The sequence below is a fragment of the Aptenodytes forsteri genome, unplaced genomic scaffold (assembly GCF_000699145.1).
Source record: "Aptenodytes forsteri isolate BGI_AS27 unplaced genomic scaffold, ASM69914v1 Scaffold33, whole genome shotgun sequence".
In the NCBI taxonomy this organism is placed as follows: Eukaryota; Metazoa; Chordata; class Aves; order Sphenisciformes; family Spheniscidae; genus Aptenodytes; species Aptenodytes forsteri.
In genome coordinates, this window is record NW_008795037.1 from 5,930,450 (window position 1) to 5,950,935 (window position 20,486).

The window sequence follows — 20,486 nt, forward strand, 5'->3', positions numbered from 1 at the left end:
TTCTGAGCTGAATACTGTCCCAGTTCAGCTTGTGTACAAGCACACACAAGATGTACAGGGTACTTTTACAATTAAGAAAGCAAACAGTATTTCTGGCCTTTGATTTTTAAAAACATTCTCTTTAAAAATTGAGCTGATGAACCAAACACAAACTGACATCTCAGTGAGGACAATGAGGACGTACATCACTGTGTAGGTGAACTTAGAGCATTTTCTGCTGATTATTATAAATATCTGCAACTAAATATTTTATGTTTCATATAGCTCTTCCTCAAGTTATAAACACTGTTTGCCCTGAAGGTAGCTGGGTGGAGGAAATGTGAGAAACCTGGAAAACAATTTCAAATCCTTTTATCCCCTATGTTTTACCAGCAGCCTGAAACACATTTCAAGTGCATCTGAATCAGTAGCTGTAGGCATGAACCCCGAGGTAAAGAAACCAGTTTCTTAATGAGGTTCCAGAAATGGACAGCTTTCTGTGCTGGCTGTTCTCCCTGAAGGTAGCTAGGTGGAGGAAATGTGAGAAACCTGGAAAACAATTTCAAATCCTTTTATCCCCTATGTTTTACCAGCAGCCTGAAACACATTTCAAGTGCATCTGAATCAGTAGCTGTAGGCATGAACCCCGAGGTAAAGAAACCAGTTTCTTAATGAGGTTCCAGAAATGGACAGCTTTCTGTGCTGGCTGTTCTTTGTAGAGGATGCACAGACTACTTTCAAAAGGTTGCTATTTTAAGCTACAATTACCATTTTAGCTATAATAAATATATCCTACTTTTTTTCCTTCAGGAGGAAGGAATGAAAAACATGGTACGTCTTAAAGCAAGATACACTCCATACATAACTCCACAATGCACCTGGAAGGAAAAGCACCTGGCTGGGTCAGGGCCCGGTGCTAGTGAGCTTTGAAGCAAAATTGCAGTAGTCACAGAATTTTAAAGAAGACAGACACAAAAGAGACACCCATTTTGTATTGTGTGTTGCTCCCTTCTGTTCTTTTTCCCCTATAGTCATAGAGACTAGGATACTTCCTACTGTCTACTTTGTCCTGTAAACGTCTGCTCCTCTCTTGCCCAGCAGTGCGTATCGGACCAGCTTGGAATCAGAGCCTTATCAGTGTTACTATAAACTTCAAAAAAGGGACGTGTCCCTTCTCTTTCCATTTAAATCAAGTGTCGTGTATCTGCATTCTTTCATGTTTAAAGGATTGTTTTGTTATATTCCCCCTATTCTATACTGTTCCTTTAACATACACTGATAAAAACAGACAAAATTTCAAAACCCTCTCTGGGAGCCCAAAGCTGGATTTTCATATGTTGGTGAACTCCTTGAATGTAAAGGCTGCTGTCCCCTGATGAATGGAGCTTGAAACTCAGACAGGCTAGCTGTTTGCATTTCATTCAGCTTCAAATATAAAAATAGGCTCTAGCCAGACTGAAAAGTGGAGTGAGAAGATTTTACAATTTTTTGCCAGTCCTTGTATTGCTAATAGTTTACCAGCCAATGAGGTTTTTGTCTGTCTTTAGAATGTGCAAAACAAGGATCAATTGTGCTGTGCTAAACATCTGCATGTGCCAAACGAGTTTAAAACAGTTGTTCAAATACTTCTGGTTTCTATCCTCTGACTGAAGCTGGCTGCAATTCATTGTTGGGATTTTTTCATTTTTTAGTTTTAGTTCTGTTCATCCTGATTGCTCACTTGCCCTCTTAACTTCTGAACTGCACTGCAAAGCACAAATACTAGTTAAGTCATGACTAGATTTTTCTTTATTCAGAAGAGATGCTCAGAGGATTTATGTAATGGTAAACTATGTAGTGGCACAACCAGCACGCTAAAAGCAAGATTATTTTTAACCCTTTGCATGGAAGTAAGCAGCTAGACTGCCTGGCAGAGAGCTGTGACATACTCTGGACACTCATGGAAGACCCTGTCTCGCTATGCATGTACTGCTTTAGGAGACAGTCCATCTGCTCACAGTTTCAGATGTCAGGGGAGTTCAGTGGGAGTTGGGCTTCATTCTGGTCCCCAGCCTGCTCTTCTGCTGCTTCCTAGACAACTTGCCAGCAGCTGAAGTTGAACAAAATTTCAGACTAGATTCTGTGGCTTTCTGATAGACCTCCTTTTCCCCTTCCCCATGACATCAGTGACAGTGTAATCCCATGTATTGCTTAAGGGTCAGTCAGCTGTGGGAGTGTGACCTGGACAGCAAGGACTACTGCAGGTGTCTGCAACAACTGCAGTGACAGGCTATGCAGTTGTTGCAGGTACCTTAAATAGCAAGTACACAGGTGATTCCAAGTGTGGGAAAAGGTTCTTTGGATGACTCAGAATAATTCCCCCTTCGTGATTACTGTATACAGAAGCTGGAGTGGCTCTGATCCTACTTCGTAGTTACTAAACTTTGAACCTGTATTTTCTTCTGTATATTTTTCTCCTATACTTTTTTGTTTCTAGCCTACCTTGACCTTTCTCTTTTCTGTCCTTTTCTTACCCTGCTCTGCAGCTGATGAAGCAGAAATCAACTCTGCCTCATTACACAGTGACCTAGAAAGCCAACAGCTTGCATCAGCAAATCAGTACCACCTGCGCATCTGCCTAAAATAGATTAATGAATTTATTAAAGTTTTGAGGAAGGGATTTTTTTTGCTTTTGCTATTGCATCCTTTATTTTTCATTGTAGGTCAGTGCATAAATAGTCTTTTTTTCATAAAGAAAAAAGTTACTTTAAGTCAAAACACACTGCCCGTTCTGCATAACTGAATACAGCTGAAATGCTGAACTGGGACTATACGTCATAGTACAAGAGGACACATATGGAGAAAAAAAGACACATCTGATTTTGGCAGACAAGCAAGGAGTCTTGTTTGGTTTAACTTGATACCTGACATTTTCAGATTTGCCACAACTGGCACCAAAGAGAATGGCAGCAATAGATCTCCAGGGCCAAATCTCTCATACCCAGCTACTGAATCCATTTCTGTGATCCAGAGCAGCCCTTTTCCTGTTGTCCATGAAGTTATGGTTAAAATTCCATAGCTAGTTATACACAACTTTTATATAAAAAAACATTGTATGCTTCAAGAAGGAAATAGTCATACCTGAATGTTCAGATCTCTCCTAGAGACATGTTATGTGGCAGTGCTTACAGAACATAAGCAGCAACACCATGTACCTCCTTCTCATCCTTATCCTAATTTACACTGTGTATCCACTGTCGTGTTTGATCTGTTGTCACTGTGCCTTTTGTAGCACAGAACTGAGTCCCAAAGGCCCAAAATTCCTGTTAATCCTCGTCAGTGTCACAGGTTTTAAAGCCAGAGGCCAGAGCCTCTCCTGAATATTTATAAGAGGACAGTAAGAGGACATTATGTGAAGATGGAAGGAATTTGGTGGGGAGGGAAAGGTCCATGTTGATGAAAGGACAATTAGAACCAACTTACTGCATGTACTGGTTTTGGCTGGGACAGAGTTAATTGTCTTCCTAGTAGCTGGTACAGTGCTGTGTTTTGGGTTTAGCATGAGAATAATGTTGATAACACACCGATGGCTTAGTTGTTGCTGAGCAGTGCTTACACTAGTCAAGGACTTTTCAGCTTCCCATGCTCTACCGACTGAGAAGGCTGGAGGTGCACAAGAAGCTGGGAGGGGGCACAGCCAGGACAGCTGACCCAAACTGGCCAAAAGGACATTCCATACCATGGGACGTCATGCTCAGTACATAAACTGGAGGAAATCGGTTGGCGGGTGGTGAGCAATTGCATTGTGCATCACTTGCTTTGTATATTCTTTTCTTATTATTATTGTTATTATTTTATTTCAATTATTAAACTGTTTTTATCTCAACCCACGAGTTTTCTCACTTTTACTCTTCCAATTCGCTCCCCGATCCAACCGGGGCAGGGGGGTAGCGAGCGAGCGGCTGTGTGGTGCTCAGTTGCTGGCTGGGGTTAAACCATGACACTGCATTAAAGACTTGGATAAATAGTATTCAAAGATACTTATATCCCAAATGTACTACAAACATTTGTTCCTTTTTGAAGAAAAGAGATAAAATAAAATCCATTGTGTTGCTTAATAATCATAGCTCAAGTGTATAAGTTGCAAACTATTTTGTAAAACTTACTCATTGGTAAAAGCCTTACTTTTCCTGTACAGTAAGTAGTCATTGCTAAAGAGCTGACTAGAAAGGCTGATTTTGAGAGGAACACTGTTGTTCAGCTGTTGCTTTTCTTAAAAAAAAAAAAAAGTAAAGCATAAAAAATAGAAAGCTCACAAGCATAAGCATAACTCTCCATCAGTAACTTCTACCATACTTCTGAACTGGTGGAGCTGTCAGTCTGTGACCACTGATGCACTCTCATACTAAGTTTTGAGGGACTTTCAGAAACAGCCCGATAAAAAAAATACTCACTATTACAATTCTGCTTGGGTGTATATTGTTTTGTGCATATGTATGCACACAGCGCTGATCCTCATCAGTGAGTGGTAGCTGAGCTGGATTAGGTGCCAAAAGGAGTTGAACCGTTTACTAGCTTACCAGGAATGCTAGGCTATGACTTCCGCATGCTAACACAGCTTACCTGCCTCCCAGACTTGAGCTTGCTCAATCTGCATAGTGCTGTGTTGCACCATAAAGGCCAACCTTCAGGATATAGTTTCTAACCTAATTTACTGGGGTAAAATAATTAAGAATTTCTTCCTGCCCTGCCCAGTACCACAGCTGCCTGTTAACAACCTTGTGCCAATACACCTGTTTCCCAGAGCCGTGCACAAAAAAATGCAAGCTAAAACTTCCTTAGGGAGGGCTGGGGGTGATATTTGAGGATTATTCGCAACCAGGGCATGTTAGTGTTTCTCCTTCACCCCACTCCTTTTACAAATACATATGAAGAACTGAAGAAGTGGTGAACCGCTGTGTTGGCTTGGATCTGTTTTATACTAGTTTTGCTACCTAGCTTAGCTATCTGTGACTATAGCAGAACTCTATCAATAGTTTCTTTTGCTTCAAGTTAAAGCAAGCTAGTAACAGTTTCCTGACTGCAGAGAGGAAAGGGAACTAAGCTTCCTCAATTTATTCTGAAAAATTGAAGAAGGTCCTAGCACAGAGGTTAATATCCAAGATGCTTCAAACAGGACGCAACAAGTTAATGTTCATAATCAGAAGGGTTCTGCTGTATGTTTACTTCCAAAGACAATGAGTCAAGAGCTGCTACAGCAGCTTCAACAGCACTGTAAAGTCTGAACCTTTGCCTTAAACCACACAGGTTCAGTTTTACTGAAAACTCCATTTTGCTTAAGTCCCAACTAGGGGAAATGAAGTTGTGTTGTGTGTGCACTACTCCAAGCAGTAGTAGTGAGGATCACTTGCAGCAATAGTGTGACTCAACACAAGATTTGCCATTTTGAAAGGGCAAGACTACATTTTAGTCATCTTAACAATCCCACTTGGCTTCTAGACAGGCAGCTAGTTACAGAAGGCTCTGTAGTGGAGATATCTATCAGCTGGGCAGACTCATCTGAGCTGGTTGTATGCGGCAGACCAAGTCGAGGTATAAACTAAAGCCAACAAACTCTGTTTACCCTCTCTGTCTAACAGCATCCAAGCCAAAAATTCAAATACTCAGATGTTCCAGTTCTACCTGAAATGGGAACCCAAAAATGAAAATGAAATGCTGTGAATGACTGACTTCCCCATATGAACACTGGAATCATTAACACTTTCCTTGCTAAATCACATAGCAGTAATGTTATATATATAATATAATAGTAGTTATATAATATAACCACTGATATCAGTGTCATTCCTGTTGATATCATTTCTTAAGATTTTTCCCCTCTTTTTTTCTAGACTGTTCTTCAGGGTATTATTTTGCTACCCCTCCGTGCTATATGCATTGCATTCATTTTACTGCTAGCATGGCTGTTTGCATCAATTGCAACTTTCCGTCACCGTGGAAAAGGATCTGTGCCACTTAAAGGATGGAGAAGGTAAAAAGTGACCAATACTTGTGAAAACTCTGTGCTTTTTTTTTTTTTTTTTTTTAAAATAACGCAAAGCCAGGGTCTAAAGCTTCCCCCCACACACTCCTTTCCTCCTTTTGATTAAAGAGGAGTCCTCAGTGAAATCTTAGTTTTACCGATTTAGGTGAAGCAACTTTTTGATGAGTGTGTTTTACAACAATAGTGCAGCTTTTTAAACAGGTAGATTTTCAGTTGTCTTGAGGCTAAAACAAATCTGTATGAAAATCTTTATAGACTATTTGTAAGACAGGACTTATTTTAGTAATAATACTGATAGGAAAATTTGAGAAAAGAAACTCATTAAGAAAAGTATTTGGTAATATTACATAGGCTGAGTTTCTGTGTAGCCTTTGTCATTCCTGCTGTGCTATAATTTATGACAAAATTAGCTTTGACAGCTCCTCTCTTAGCTACGTTGCCCTTGAAGGAGTATTTTACAGCTGCCTCTGTGGGTTCTGGGTTTCAGTTGCTCAGCTTCCGACCTCATAGTAATGAAGTTCCCTTCTAGTTGCGATGCACTGCAGCTGCACACAGGAGGAGATGACACAAGAACTGAATTCTAACAAGGCTGAGAGATTACGGAGAGTCCCATGAAGGGAACATGTACCCTGTTGAGGGAACATGTTCCAGTAAGGGAACATTGTCATTTAATCTTACTTGTTAAAACTGATAGTAAACAAACAGTATCAGAGTTAAGTTTAAGTTTTTACAAAAAGGACACTGAATCTGCTAATGACCCACCCTCCCCTCGCAATAGTGTTATGCTACAATGCTATAAGATATGGCAAGAGAAATAGCGTACCTGGAAGGAGGGTTTAGTACGGTGCTCTACATTGCCTTATCTTTAAAATTATAATCTGTTTCAACATGAAAAGGTGATGTGTTCCTTTCCCTACTTCTACTTCTTCCCCTTTAGCCCTACACTGTCCTGGTGAGTAGTATTTGCTACCCTGTGCATGACCCCAGTGCTGGTGAGAACTAGAAAATCTTTCATGGGCTTCTGTTTTAAAGTACAAAAGAAATACTAACTGTAAGATGGATGATATTTTTGTGTTTCTGTTTACAAGGAGGATGATCCAGACAACGCTCTCATGCCTAACTCGTACCTTGTTCTTCGTAATGGGTTTCCAAGTTAAAGTAAAAGGGAAAGTAGCAAGTCTACTGGAAGCCCCAATCTTTGTTGCAGCTCCTCATTCAAGTTTTTTTGATGCCATTATTTCTGCCCTAACTGGAATGCCATCAATAGTGTCTAGAGCAGAGAACCTGTCAACCCCGGTATTTGGCAGTAAGTATTTCTGAAAAAATAAAATGTTAAAAGTCAGCAATTTGACATGAGGCCGAAAATCTGATCTCTGAAAGTGATTTAGGGGCAGACTTTTTTAAATCCTTAGGTTCCAAAGATATTGACAGATTATTTCCAGTGAAATCCCTGGGATAAGTCATCTTTCTGAATTGGTTAAAATGTCTAAAAGTATGCTGTTTCTTTTCAGATATGAAATATCACTTTAAATTTGCCTTATACTGAAAGCATATTTCGTAACTGCTCAGGCTAGAGGCTTTCTCTTAAAATTCTCCCAGTAGGTAGCTTGAGAAATCTGTTCCACTGCTATCTTTTAACAGTGTGGCCCACAAATGTAGAACACGGATTAGTGAAGGTTACTTCAAAACAGACCCAAACTACAGCAGTCTGGAAAATACCATATTTATAAATTTAAACTTGCAGGCACTGTTACAGATTTTTTTTAATGGGCGTCAAACTAGGAAAGAATAAAAGAGAAGTTACTCAAAAAGGAAATACAGAGAATGGAAAAGATCAGATGACTCATGCTTCTATTATTTTCCCCTCCTTTTGGCACAAAAAGAATTCCTGTTTGCGTTATTACTAGAATCAGCTGTAGACTTTCTGCTGACTATGTCTCTTATCTCTGTAGGACTCTTAAAAGAACAAGCCAACAGTAATCCAAAACTAAGCTCGGCAGGCAACACAGGAAAGTGTCTTTGAAGGAAATAAACTAACTGATAATATATTGGCCTTCTCTTAAAAGCACAGGAGTGGGATATAGAAGATAATTCTTCCCCAAGTTTCTCATCATGTATCAATAGGTCCACACATTCTGATGTAGACTTCTGACAAAATGAGGGGGGTTCACAAGGTGTGTAGGCTTTGTAACTGAAAAGGGACATCTTACTTCTTCAGCATAGGCTCAAACTACTTGTTGATTGCAGTCTGCATGAGTTAGGCCCGAGTGTGGCTCATGACCAGAGACCCGATCAGGTCTTTTCCTTAGAATCGTGTGGAAATGCTCAGTGAAAGATAACAGCAATATTAGCAGAATGTGTTTGGATGAATTTGGCATGTTTATACCTACTGTAAAGCTCCTCAGCTGGCAGTGTAGATACATCTTCTGTGTCTTACTTCTCATTTTGCAGAATGAGGACAATAATACTACTCTTATCTGTTTAGTCTGAAAGCTGTTTGTGTGGAGTCTGTCTCCTAGTATGAGAATAACAAGTTTTTGCTACAAGGAAGCCTTGAACCCATGTGTTTTCTAAACATTAGCGTAAGACAAATAAAATTTTTTCTCTCTTTCACAGCAATTTTAAGTTCCCTTCAGCCTGTATCAGTTTCTCGTCAAGACCCTGATTCACGAAAGAATACGGTCACCGAGATAACTAAGCGGGCATTATCAAGAGGCCAGTGGCCACAGGTAATAAATATACTACTATTATTCTGTCATATATTCATATTCCATACTCACTGTGCATCATAATATCACAACTGCCCAGCTGAATAGGGTTCTGTTGATGTACAAAGATGAAGTCAGCTCTCAGGTATATGACTGGTTTAGGAAAGGAAGACGAGAGGCTGGTGCCCAAAAAGTTTTGTCAGTTAAAATCCAGCCAGTACCAATTGCTGTTCCAAAATGCAGATACTCCTGGCCTTCTCTTTTCCTTAATTGAGTCTTAACATGCTGTCTTCAGTGTAGCAGATGACTTGGATTGGTATATGTGAATCAGTATTCTCAAGCTAGCTCATGTGTGAGAAGCTATTGCAGAGCTGTGCTCACAACGATTCGGGGATGAGCAGTTGATGAGATGAGTAACCCAGGCTGTCTGAGCTCCAGCATGAACAGTACTTAAGCTTAAAACATCAATTTCACACGTGAAGAATAGCTGAGGTGAAACTCAGTTCAGTCTTTAGGTTAATAATGCAGTAAAAACAAGACTTTTAGATTGGTCTGAATTGTGGTAAGATTTTAACACGAAAGCAATAGTTACTGATTCTGCACACTGTTTCCTGTGGTCATTCCTCAGCAGGAAGCTGCTGTTGCGCTTCTAGGTCTTGGATGGCTTTCCATCCTGAAGAGCTAATGGAGCAGGGGTTGCTCTGGAAGGAGAAAAATGTTGAGGCAGCAACTCTGCTGCTCTTACTACAGGCAGAGGGCTGGGGTGGAAATCACATCCTTTGCAAGAAGAAAAACCTGGAACAGTTGTGAACCTACTAACATCTCATTTGGCAGTGCTTCTCTGCTTTCTTCTGTTGCATTGACCGTAGTCTGATGTTGCCTTCAGATACTACAACTACAGTATCATTGCCATGCTGCTGGACAAATACAGTCAGTGATATAAAACCTTTCTTCAAAGATATCCTGTGTGGATTTGTGTATAAATTCATGCTTTGTGTTTTGAACTAGTTCTTAACTTGTTTTCTTAAGGGTTAATTTGCTTAAAGTAAAAAATTAAAACCTCAAAGAAATGACTGGTTAAGCAGCTAAAGTCACATGATCTGTTTAGTCATAGTTGGCTACCTCCTAAATGACTGAGAAGAGTTGCCTTTTCCTTCACTTTTGTTCCAATGAATGGCTCTTGAGGAAAATTAAAAGAGGCTAGTGAAAATACAGACTTCGGTAGCAGGTATCTCTATGGCAGCTAGACCTGAATGCACTGCTCTGCTCTGTGAATAGTCTCTAGAAACAGAGAACATTCAAGCATAACTGCTTCTCATCCTGAGGGAAGACCAACACTTGCCACTTTTTTTGAAATGGCATTATTTAGACATTTCATGCATCATTTTTACTTGGCAAGCACCTTACAAAAGGCTTTTTAGTTAGTGTTTAGGCTATTTTAATTTGACTTATACATGCATTTTTCTAAGCTGCCATAAATATTTTTAGAGCCTCCATTATTTTTTTCACCTTGTCAGTTAGATGGAGGATTTTAAATATGCACATGTCAAAGATAGGAAGGCTTTTTTTGTAATACTGTGCTTACAAACTACACTGATGCTTATGATTTGCTAAACTGTTACAGATTAAGTGATTCCAACAAAGCCCTGGTACACCTAATCTCTGCTGAAAACAGCATGGGGAGGAAAGGGGAATTGGCTCTACACCAATTCTGCACTTGGGATAAAAACCAGATCTATATTATAGCATAAATACTCTATGAGTCAAGTAATCTGGGAATCTCCAAGACTAAATCAGCAGTACTACTTGGAGTGTCCTTGGGTAATTCCTAGTCCTGTGCCCTGGCCACACCTTCCTCCTACTTGTGGTTTTTTTTTTTTTTTTTTGAGAAACGACCACAAGATGATGTCTGTCATATCCTCTTCAGAGTGCCTGGGCTGCATTCTCTCAGCACAACAGAAAAGGAGGAGTAGCTGGATTCCCCATTCCCTCTGCCTAAAACCAAAACACAACAGGCTGTGCAGCACTTGTGCTTATTAATAGCATGACATTCTGATTAGTGCTTCTCCCAACCCTGTACCAAAACAAAGGGGAAGGAGGGAATGATTACTTACTCTTTGGTCAGTTACTAATATGTTTTCTGGGGCTTATGACATATGCTAAGGAGAAACATACCCATTTTTGTGTCCATAGCACTAGTGAACAATTTCTCATTACAGAATGCATAGTCAGAGACTAACTGTAAATCAGTATGCGCAGCTGTCTCTATCACACTTTAGAACAGCCTTGGATATGAGCCTGTATCTCTTGGGTATGACCTAACGATGCCCTCTTTCATCTAGCCTTGACCTGTTCACTTGGACTGAAGTGGGAGCACACCTTGAACGCTCTTTTGATCCAGACCAGTTCTTGTGCTGAGGTTTTTTTGGAATGCTGCTTATGATCCTGTAGTGATACGAGAAACATAAAGCTTCTTTGTATTCCATAGGGGGCTGGATTTGGTGTGTCACATTGCAGCTCACTGCGCATCTAATCTAGTTAATCTTTCAGACACTAATTCAGAAACCTTCTGGGTATTTGGTGTGTCTGAGTCATTCGGGTTCAGAGGCTATGCAGTGGTGTGTAATGCCTTCAGAGCTCTGCATCACAGATGCACATACTCTCTCTGCCTTTTGCTGCTACCCCTCAAGCTGTGATCTTCTCATCACAGCTGGCATCTCGACTCATGTTGATAGCATCTGTGCCTGTAAAGGCTCAAGTACCTTATGCACTTCATGTCAGCCCAGACTCTTGATGTTTATACACTCAGCAGTTCAGTAAGGAGCTGCCAGCAGAGGAACGATTCTCATATCATTACCAACACTAAACATTTCAAGTGAAACACTTAAAGCCTTTTGTATCATATTTCTGAACTGATAAAAGCCTTTCCCCAGAACTCCTCTCTTACAAAGCATTTGTTTCCAAATCAAGATGGATCAGGTTAACAGGTTAATATTACTGTGAGCATCCTTCACTTACTTGTTCATTTCCTTTTGAAATGAATGATATTCTTGTGATGCAGTGTAACATGTCACAGAGCTTGCATAAAAAGTCAGCCTTTACGTAACTGATGCTGAAGTATAATCTTTTTATGAAATGTGTGTGTATAAATGTATTTCTTTCTCTTTAAATCCAAGATACTGATTTTCCCAGAAGGCACCTGCACAAACCGATCTTGCCTGATCACATTTAAACAAGGTGAGAGATTTTGTCGCATTGTTGTTGGAAAATAATGTGTGAAATACTAATTTGGTAGTTCTAGTAAGGCCTATACTTCTGTAGGTACATCATCCACAACAGCACTGTAGTAATATCTTACATCATTAAAGTTTCAGTGGCATTAAACCCACTATTTCATACTAGTCAGTTTACTTTTCTGATTTTTGTATTTTGTAGGATGCAAAATACCTATGATGTATACGGTTAGTTGGTTGGGGGTTTTTCTGAGTACAGTTTTGATCTAATTTATTTACCCAGAAACTTGACTGTGATTATTATGACATGAACTACCAAAATACATGCTACTTATGATGTTCTTTTAGCTCAACTTACAGTCATGCCATCGTAGATTCCTGTAAATTTTGCCATGCAAGACTTAGCAACCAAGTTATGAAATCTCTTTGCTTAGTGCTCAAGCAAGGCAGACCAATAGATTATTTGCAACACAGAAAGGTACGTGATAGCATCACTGATCATTAGATTGTTGTGTTGGCACTTCAGTTAAAGCCATGTTGTTCTCCTTTCTTACTGTTGTACAGTGTCTTGGGTAGCAAAGTTACAAAACCAGTACTACATGCTCAGATCCATATCACTTATGAAGATTATCAGAACAGAGAACGGTTCAGGAAATGCTCAACAGCCTTGTGAGCATCTAATCCTTTGAAATGAATGCAAATCAATGGGGAGATAATACACAGAAAATTAGTTTGAACAGTCCAGGAATCTTAGGCAGCTTTCTCCTTGAAATGGAGACTAACCCTTTTCTGTCCTGACATCTTGCTAGTTGCGCTGCTGATTTAAAAAAAGCAAAACCAAAAAACCAACACCCCCCAAAAAACCCAAACCAAACAAACCACAACAAAAAGAACATTTCCCATTCTTCTCACCTTTTTAAAAATTTCTCCTTCCAGATACCATCTTACACAAATCACTTAAAACTCCCAACAGCTGTATTAAGCTTAGTCTTAACAATCAATTCTAATTTGTGGTTGCAGGTGCCTTTGTTCCACGAGTCCCTGTACAACCTGTGTTGCTCCGATACCCCAACAAGCTGGTAAGCAGAACATTCTTCTATCACTAACTAGTAAACTAACAATACGGAAGTCAAAATCCTGACTTAAACAGTGCCTACGATAAATATTTTGAATTGTCACTGAAGAATCTATTGTCCTGAGCTGTGGCATTGGAGAGCTCCTGGAAGCAGCCGGGCTTCCCAAGTGTCACCATGGTGTAGTTGCTAGTCTCATTGTGAAAAACTTGCTGCTGGGCTTCTTAGCTATAGTTGAAGTAAGAGGGAGCATGGGCAAGTATTGCAGCGGAAGTTAGAAACTTCCTGCAAAGCCACAGAGCCCGTACTTTGAAGTCTAAAATGTGCACAACTTCCCTACTAGTCATCATTTTTTGTTTAAGCTCACAATAATCTTACTGCAAAGGGGCTTGCAAAGTTTCTGAACAAAGCAAAGCTGAGCCATGCAGTACCTCCAACAACCCCTTCCTTCAGGCACCTCAGGAGGGCAGCTTTGCAGATGGTTCTTTTCACACAGCTTTCCCTTGTTTTGCCAAGTAAATGTTTACACTTTTTGCCAAGTATAGGGGTCCAGACGTATGGCTCTGCTTCACTGACAGGTGTAATGCTGGGACATCAGTCTAGCAACTTGTTAACTTTTTTTTTTTAATTATCTGGTCATCCAGCAAATCCATAAAAGATCAAACTTTTCATTCCTAATGGTTTTTAAGATGAAAAACAAGTGATTGTTATTGTTGCTATTTACAAAGATTCCTTTGTAAAATCCTTTTACAGATCAATTTCAAAACAGCGACATGAACCACTAAAGGGGATTGGTATCACATTTCACTGATAGGATTTAAGGATCTGCAGTATACCTTGTAAAAATCATACATAGGAACTAATAAACATAGAATAAGAAAAGAAAGCAAAGCAAAAAAAGCAAAGAAAAAGCATGATAGCTTACCTATGCAGAAATGTCCTCAAAAACTAAATCAAACATATTTATGAGGGTGCCTTTCTAAAGGGACTGGTGAAGCCCTCTGGGAAAGTCTTACTAGATTATTTTTTTCTTACTTCTGCTGTTTGGATCAGAATGAATGATTTAAAATATCTAAGTAACTATATACATTTTATTCCCAATTGATATTATCAAAAGTCTGTCATGCTTATTTCCAGATTTTTAAGGCAAGGAATCCTAGTCACCTTGACACCTTTATTTATTTTCACTACAGGACTATAAAACCATCATCTGCTTTTACTAAACTTGTGCCTGGTTTATATTGTAACTTATCTGCTTTCCTAACTTTCACCTGGTTTTGTCATACATTTCTGTGTTTTATTTTTTTCCTTAGGATACTGTGACCTGGACATGGCAGGGCTATTCATTGTAAGTTTCTTAATCCTGCTAAAAATTACATATAGAATTTTTTTCCCCCCATTGCTAAACAGTCTGCCAAACAGATTCAGCTAAACCAAGACACATGTTCTTCTAGATCTGTTTTTATGAGAGGGAAATACTTGGGGATAATGCTGTCATGCAGTAGATTTCATATATGAATGGCTAGAGAAAGGGTTTGCAAATGGGGAAGCATTACTTCCAGCTCTGCCACTGTTTTGTTTAATTTTCTCCTACATTTTGCACATTACACTAGAGCAAAAGAAAGATTTGAAATTCGTTTTCTTTGCTGAACAATCATAGTCATCAAAACCCATAGATGTTTACCGTTTCCTACATGGTATACAAACAAGAAAAAATAAATGTTATCGCCTCTGTTTATTCATTCCTCCATCTCATTTGAAGAGTCATATGAGAGTAAATGAAGATGGGCAAAACAAGTATTAATTTTCCCCATCTTTCCCCATTCTAACATCTAGGATTCTTCTTTAGATTTTTATTTTTGCCTGACTCAACAAAATCAATTGTTTTGAGATCCCAGTGAAGAGGCTATATATATAGTATCTGACATTGAAATAATGAAAAATATTTCAATAAACCATTTAGGCAGTGGATCTTATCACAGATCCATTGATCCATTTCTCAACACAGGTGGCCTTCTAATATGCTAAAATACTTTATTAAAGTATTAAGAAACCTTTACAGCTGCACTGAAAGTATGTCTGGAAAATACTTTTCACCTTATAAATATACATTAAAATGTGGATTTGCAGAATCCATACACGACATTTTCATGTGGAATAGGTAGTATATCTAGGTACAGTAGTACTGATTTACTAAGTGACTAAGATTTTTAAGGCAACTAATTTTGAAACATGTCTGAACTAGTGGAGCAGTCATAAGCGCCTTTTAAGCTATCATTAGTTAATCCTAGCACCTGCACACTTGTAGAATGGACATTATGAAAGCTGACCTAGATGAAAATGCCCATCTTATTTAGTTTCCCAATAAATTATTGCTATTATTATTACTGCCATTACAGTTGTCAGCATACTGAGAGTAACGGATATTGCAAATTCAGTAGCAGACTACAGATTTCCCCTGTGAAGGATTTATGCTGGAAGATTGAAAAGGAGCTATGTCTTCAGTTATGAGAGATGGTGTAGGAATAGGTGAAGAAAGAAATGAAATCAGAGGTATTCTTGTGGAAGGGAGGAGGCTGCCCGTTCACTAAAAATTGAGAACTGCTTTAAGGCTGGTGGCTGGATGATGAAGGCTCGGATCAAAACCTGTGAGAAGATGAAAGGAACAGCTTGGCAAAATCATGGGAAGAGAAGGGATGGATGGGGTAGAATCTCGAGATTCTTAACAAAAATAACTGGAACCAGGAGAAGAACATCTCCCCCACAAACCTGCAGATCACAAAATGCAGAACTGTCACACTCTTTGTAAAACTTCCTGGATATTGCAACCAGGATGGGACAGTACCAGTCCCCTTCTCAGAAACCTCCTGACCCAGTTTCTGCTTTCACTTACTACTTTTTTACTTTTGTGCCTCACTGGGAGGAAAACCTAATGTTACGTGTTGGAAAATCAAGCATTTATCTTTAAAGATAAAGTAACTTATATACATTTTGCTGGCCAAAGAACTGTATAGTATTGTTAATATGCGTTACAGCAGACAACAACTTGCCTGCCCAATGAGCAAGCAGCAGGTATATGCAGAAGCCCTGTGGAAAAAATGTTGAAAGCAACATTTCAGGGAATTTCACTGCAAGGTACTTAAAAACCTTACCCAGTATTGGCTGGTTTTTTGTCAGTGCTTTAAAAAGCTTCATCTACTGACATGCAAATACTTTGTTTTTAAATAAGTAAAATGTATTTTTCTTCTTTCTTCCTTGCCTGCAGAAAACAGCTGTGTGTAATGACGCTGTGTCAGCTCTACACAAGAGTAGAAGTTGAGGTAAGAATTTAGAAATATTTTTGTACAAAGATTCAGCAAGCAGGGAATTTATACTTTAATATAAATGCATTATTCACATTATTAGTCACTGTTAATGAAAAATAAACAAATGTCTCAGAAACAAGAACAGAATTTTGGTGAATAATATATCTAGACTTGTTGTCCATATCTGCTGTATCACTTAATCTGATGAGTTCCTAGAAGAAAGCTGTCAGAAATGCCTTTATTTTTAAAGCATTGTAAAATCATTGCTAATTATCGCCACATGCATTTTACAGATGTTAAAACTAAGAATTATAATACATTCTGTTAAAGGTAACAACTTCTCTTTTTCCCACCTTCTCATTTCCCTGCTCCCTTCAAAGTATCCTTGTCTTCCTCACCATCTTCCCAGACTGAACTCTAAAAGGTTTCTGCAACTAAGAGCTTACTGAAGGACTCTAGTACTTGCACTGGGGGAGAAAGCTGAGCCTTGTATCTTGAACCTGTTCCCTTGATCATTAAAATCAGCTGCACAGCACAAAGACAGATGAATGAGAACTGAAACAACATACACACTTCATAGTATCAGTACACTTAGTCTAACTGCTCCCTGTCAAAGCGTCTACGTTCAAAACACAGTAGCGAGGAGCCACATAACTGAGGTGCAATCAGTTTGTTTCAGTGTTGTACTTCACACTCCTCACCAGAGCACAAAGGAGTGTCAGCGTGGATGAAGTTGGTTTAGGGACCTGAGGAATGGAAGAATTTCAGACAGGTTTTGCTGTTTATTTGCAAAACACAGAATTCAGCAAAGCTGTGCAAAGCTTTGTGAATACAAGCAGTGTTGCTAACAAATAGCAGTATGGTCTTTGTTGTGAAACAATGAAATTCATTTTAAGAGAGTACCTTGTTACTGTATAGTACATGCAGTAGAAACAAATTTGTAGAAGGTGTACTAAAGAGACAATTCTCCTAATGATTTTGTACAGAAGGACGTATCTATGTAATTTACATATATGTGGGAGCAAGAAATAGTCAACGTAGCCCTTCCAGTAGAAGGTTTATTTTCCCCTACTTCAGAACAGAACTCAAACTTGCCTGTTAGAAAATGAATCTGATGTTCTAAAAGATAAAAGTGAAACATGAAAATATGCAGCTTTCACAGCAGCATGTGTCCCCAAAGTGGAACTAATTTCTTAGCATCAATGCAAAAGCCCTTCCATTTCTAAAAAGAGAAGGGGCAGATAAGCCTGGGGAAGGAGGGAATCGGACTAGTCCTTTTAGGAGTGGACATTTCTGTTGCTGTCCCATACTGTGAGCAAGTAGCCTCTCCACTCCCATCAGTCTTGCGCTGCTCCTGCCTACTGTGCATGAACAGTGACGTACTCCTGTAGTCCAAGGGAGTATGTGCATGCATGTCTAGTCATATTCTAACAAACTGTGGATATTGAAGATTAAACAGTGAACCTGGCAGTGAGTTTTAGGGCTGCAAAAGATAAAGCATTTGGCAAATTCTGTAAGAAGAGAGACTAGGTCAAAAGCAGATCAGAGAAGTATTTTTGCTACTGAAAGAGCTGTGAAGAGTTTTTCTTACAGGACTGCAATTTGACAGGGAAGGTATACTTACTAGTCTTCACCAGATAAGCAGCTGGGTGTGTGTGAGATCATGCATGCCACCTCAGGAGGCCAAGAAACCAAGTTCTTCATCTCCAGCTGTGGTTTCCGGCAAACTGGTTTTATAAATAATTGTAGGTGGGTTTTTTGAAGGGGAGGGAGGTGGTGTTTAACCTACCAGAAATTTAGGTTGCTGTCTGAGCAAGACCTTAGCCTCAAATGGTGTAATGGCCACTTTCAAGACCATGACCCACGTTTGTGTAGATAAACTTCTCAGAGTTATGACTTCATCTCACCCAGTGATGACACAGTTTTCTGTGTCTGTACAGTGTGCCTGTGCTTCCTCAATTTAAGAGTTACATGATTTCTGAAGGGGAGTTGTATAAGCAGGGACATATGTCAGACTTGAACAGAGCTGGCAACTGCTTATAGAAGAAATGAAATCTCAAACCTTCATGTGAACAGCTAGACCCCTGCTGTCCTTACAGGGGAGAAAACTTCTAGCTATTGTGTCCCCAAGATAACCAATTGATTGACAGAACCAATTCCATAAACTTACTGTTTTTAATCATAAAGAGGCAGCATTCCTTAAAAACAAACACAAAAAGGCTGTTCAGGATGGACTGCATTTATATGGGACAGTTACTGCTGTATTAGTGCACCACCAGCAACTGCAATATAACTGAAGAAGCATATTGACACATAATTAGCAACTGTGTCTTCCAACGAACCATGAACCACTTTATACTTATTCTAGAAATGCTGTATTCTAGGATTTAAGGGCAAGATTGCAGGATGGGGAGTAGCAGAACTGAGATAAATGATAACCATAACTGAGAAAAGGCATGGTAAACAGAGCTGCAAGCGAACACTGTAGACTGAAGTAGAAAGAACAAACTACTCTTCCACACACATGGCTTTGCAAACAAACAGATGCCAATTCATGCCATGTTAGATAGTAATTCACCTAGAGTACATTTTTAGTGTAATGCTACTTCAACTTCTTACATATTAACATTGAATAAATCCTTAACAGTAAATGTGTTGCAATTTAGATACCTGGGGTGTTTTCTAGGTTCGGGAGGAGAGGGGGTTGTTTTGTTGGGGTTTTTTTACTCTCTGCTTGGAGTTCCAAAATTTTATGGTATTTGTATCCGGTTAGTGCTCTACTTAAATTCAGAACTAAGATTCCTTAACATTTTTATCACGGAGGAAAAACTTACAGGAAACTTATCAGTCACATGCTGACAGATACAATTAACAGGTATGAGGTGGGACTGCAGCGTGTATTTAAAAACAGTATAAATCTTACATACACTATTCCAGTATATAACTTATAAAGGATCTTTGAAAAGGAGCGTACAGTATTTCAGACTCACATTGTTATCAATGTAGCATTTAATTTTCTAACTAAGTATGCATTTATTATGCTTTCCTTCTTTGGGGGTTTGATTTTTCATATTAATGCAGTTCCTACCAATCTTTAAGAGCCAGCTTTGGACCAAATCTTCTTTGTGTGGCTAGGGCAGAAGAGCCCGAGTGGTTTCTAAGGCACTTGAGACCTCTAGTGTCCAGTTCCTTCATTGCATGGCTGGTTTTTTTTCTCCTGTTTTTCCCCCATTCCAAACAATAACAAGAAATTGTCCATGTTGCTAATAAAGTGGAGACTACTGAATTGATTGGATAACTCATCTCTTTCAGTTTCTGCCTGTTCATGTTCCTACTGAGGAAGAAAAGAATGATCCCATTCTTTTTGCCAACAGAGTCCGGCAAACCATGGCAACGTACGTAATCAGTGACGAATAAAAATCTTTGAGAACTTTTCCTTTATATCCAGCAATTCCGTATATATCCTAGCCATAAAGTACAATTTAGTCAAGTCCCCAGTACTATATATAGGAATTGCTCTAGATTTTCACTAAGAGGTGCCAAATTCCTATACTGAAACACCCTGATTGCTTTTATATGGAGCATAAAGAAGGTTGTCTTACATTGGAACATAGTATGTTCAATTCATGGAAAGCTGGAATAAATTGCTCCCTTATTTGCTTGGCCAGAATAAGTGGGTGGTTTGTTCTCCAAGGTTACTGGGCTGCATTTACAAAACTATAAATCTTAAAACATCATGATGCTGCCATAATGTAGTTTCACAGTATGGTTTCACAGTTTCACAAAATGATACGTATTACTTTATCCTACTTGCAGCAATGCAAGTATGAATTATCATTTGTTTTGTGTATTAGCATTAAAGCCAAACTGAGACAAGAAAAAGGAAACAGTCAACTAAAAGTCATTTTAATATAAGAAATTGATTTTTCTTTTCCTTAATTTTGTTTCAGTGCTTTGAATGTGCCAGTCACTGATCACACTTTTGAAGATTGCAGACTGATGATTTCAGCAGGACAGCTGACTTTACCCATGGAAGCTGGGCTGGTGGAGTTCACCAAAATTAGCAAGAAACTCAAGTACGGGAAGTTTGGCTATTGGCAGCATAATTACTGCAGTGCTGCAGGTGTTAATGGCCATCTACAAAAGGATAAATTACCTGACAACTG

At 39.1% G+C, this 20,486-nt stretch overlaps 1 protein-coding gene across 1 annotated transcript in view; it reads left to right on the forward strand.

The window, feature by feature from the left end:
- The first annotated feature begins 618 nt into the window (after positions 1–618).
- The window catches only part of LPCAT2 (lysophosphatidylcholine acyltransferase 2), a 32,004-nt gene continuing 12,136 nt past the window's right edge, over positions 619–20,486 (forward strand). The window contains exons 1-10 of the mRNA XM_009276784.1: positions 619–630; positions 5,850–5,989; positions 7,090–7,307; positions 8,618–8,730; positions 11,886–11,946; positions 12,963–13,021; positions 14,329–14,363; positions 16,281–16,335; positions 19,633–19,715; positions 20,271–20,396. Coding sequence (XP_009275059.1) covers positions 619–630; positions 5,850–5,989; positions 7,090–7,307; positions 8,618–8,730; positions 11,886–11,946; positions 12,963–13,021; positions 14,329–14,363; positions 16,281–16,335; positions 19,633–19,715; positions 20,271–20,396 — 902 coding nt within the window. The remainder of the gene's footprint in view (positions 631–5,849; positions 5,990–7,089; positions 7,308–8,617; positions 8,731–11,885; positions 11,947–12,962; positions 13,022–14,328; positions 14,364–16,280; positions 16,336–19,632; positions 19,716–20,270; positions 20,397–20,486) is intronic.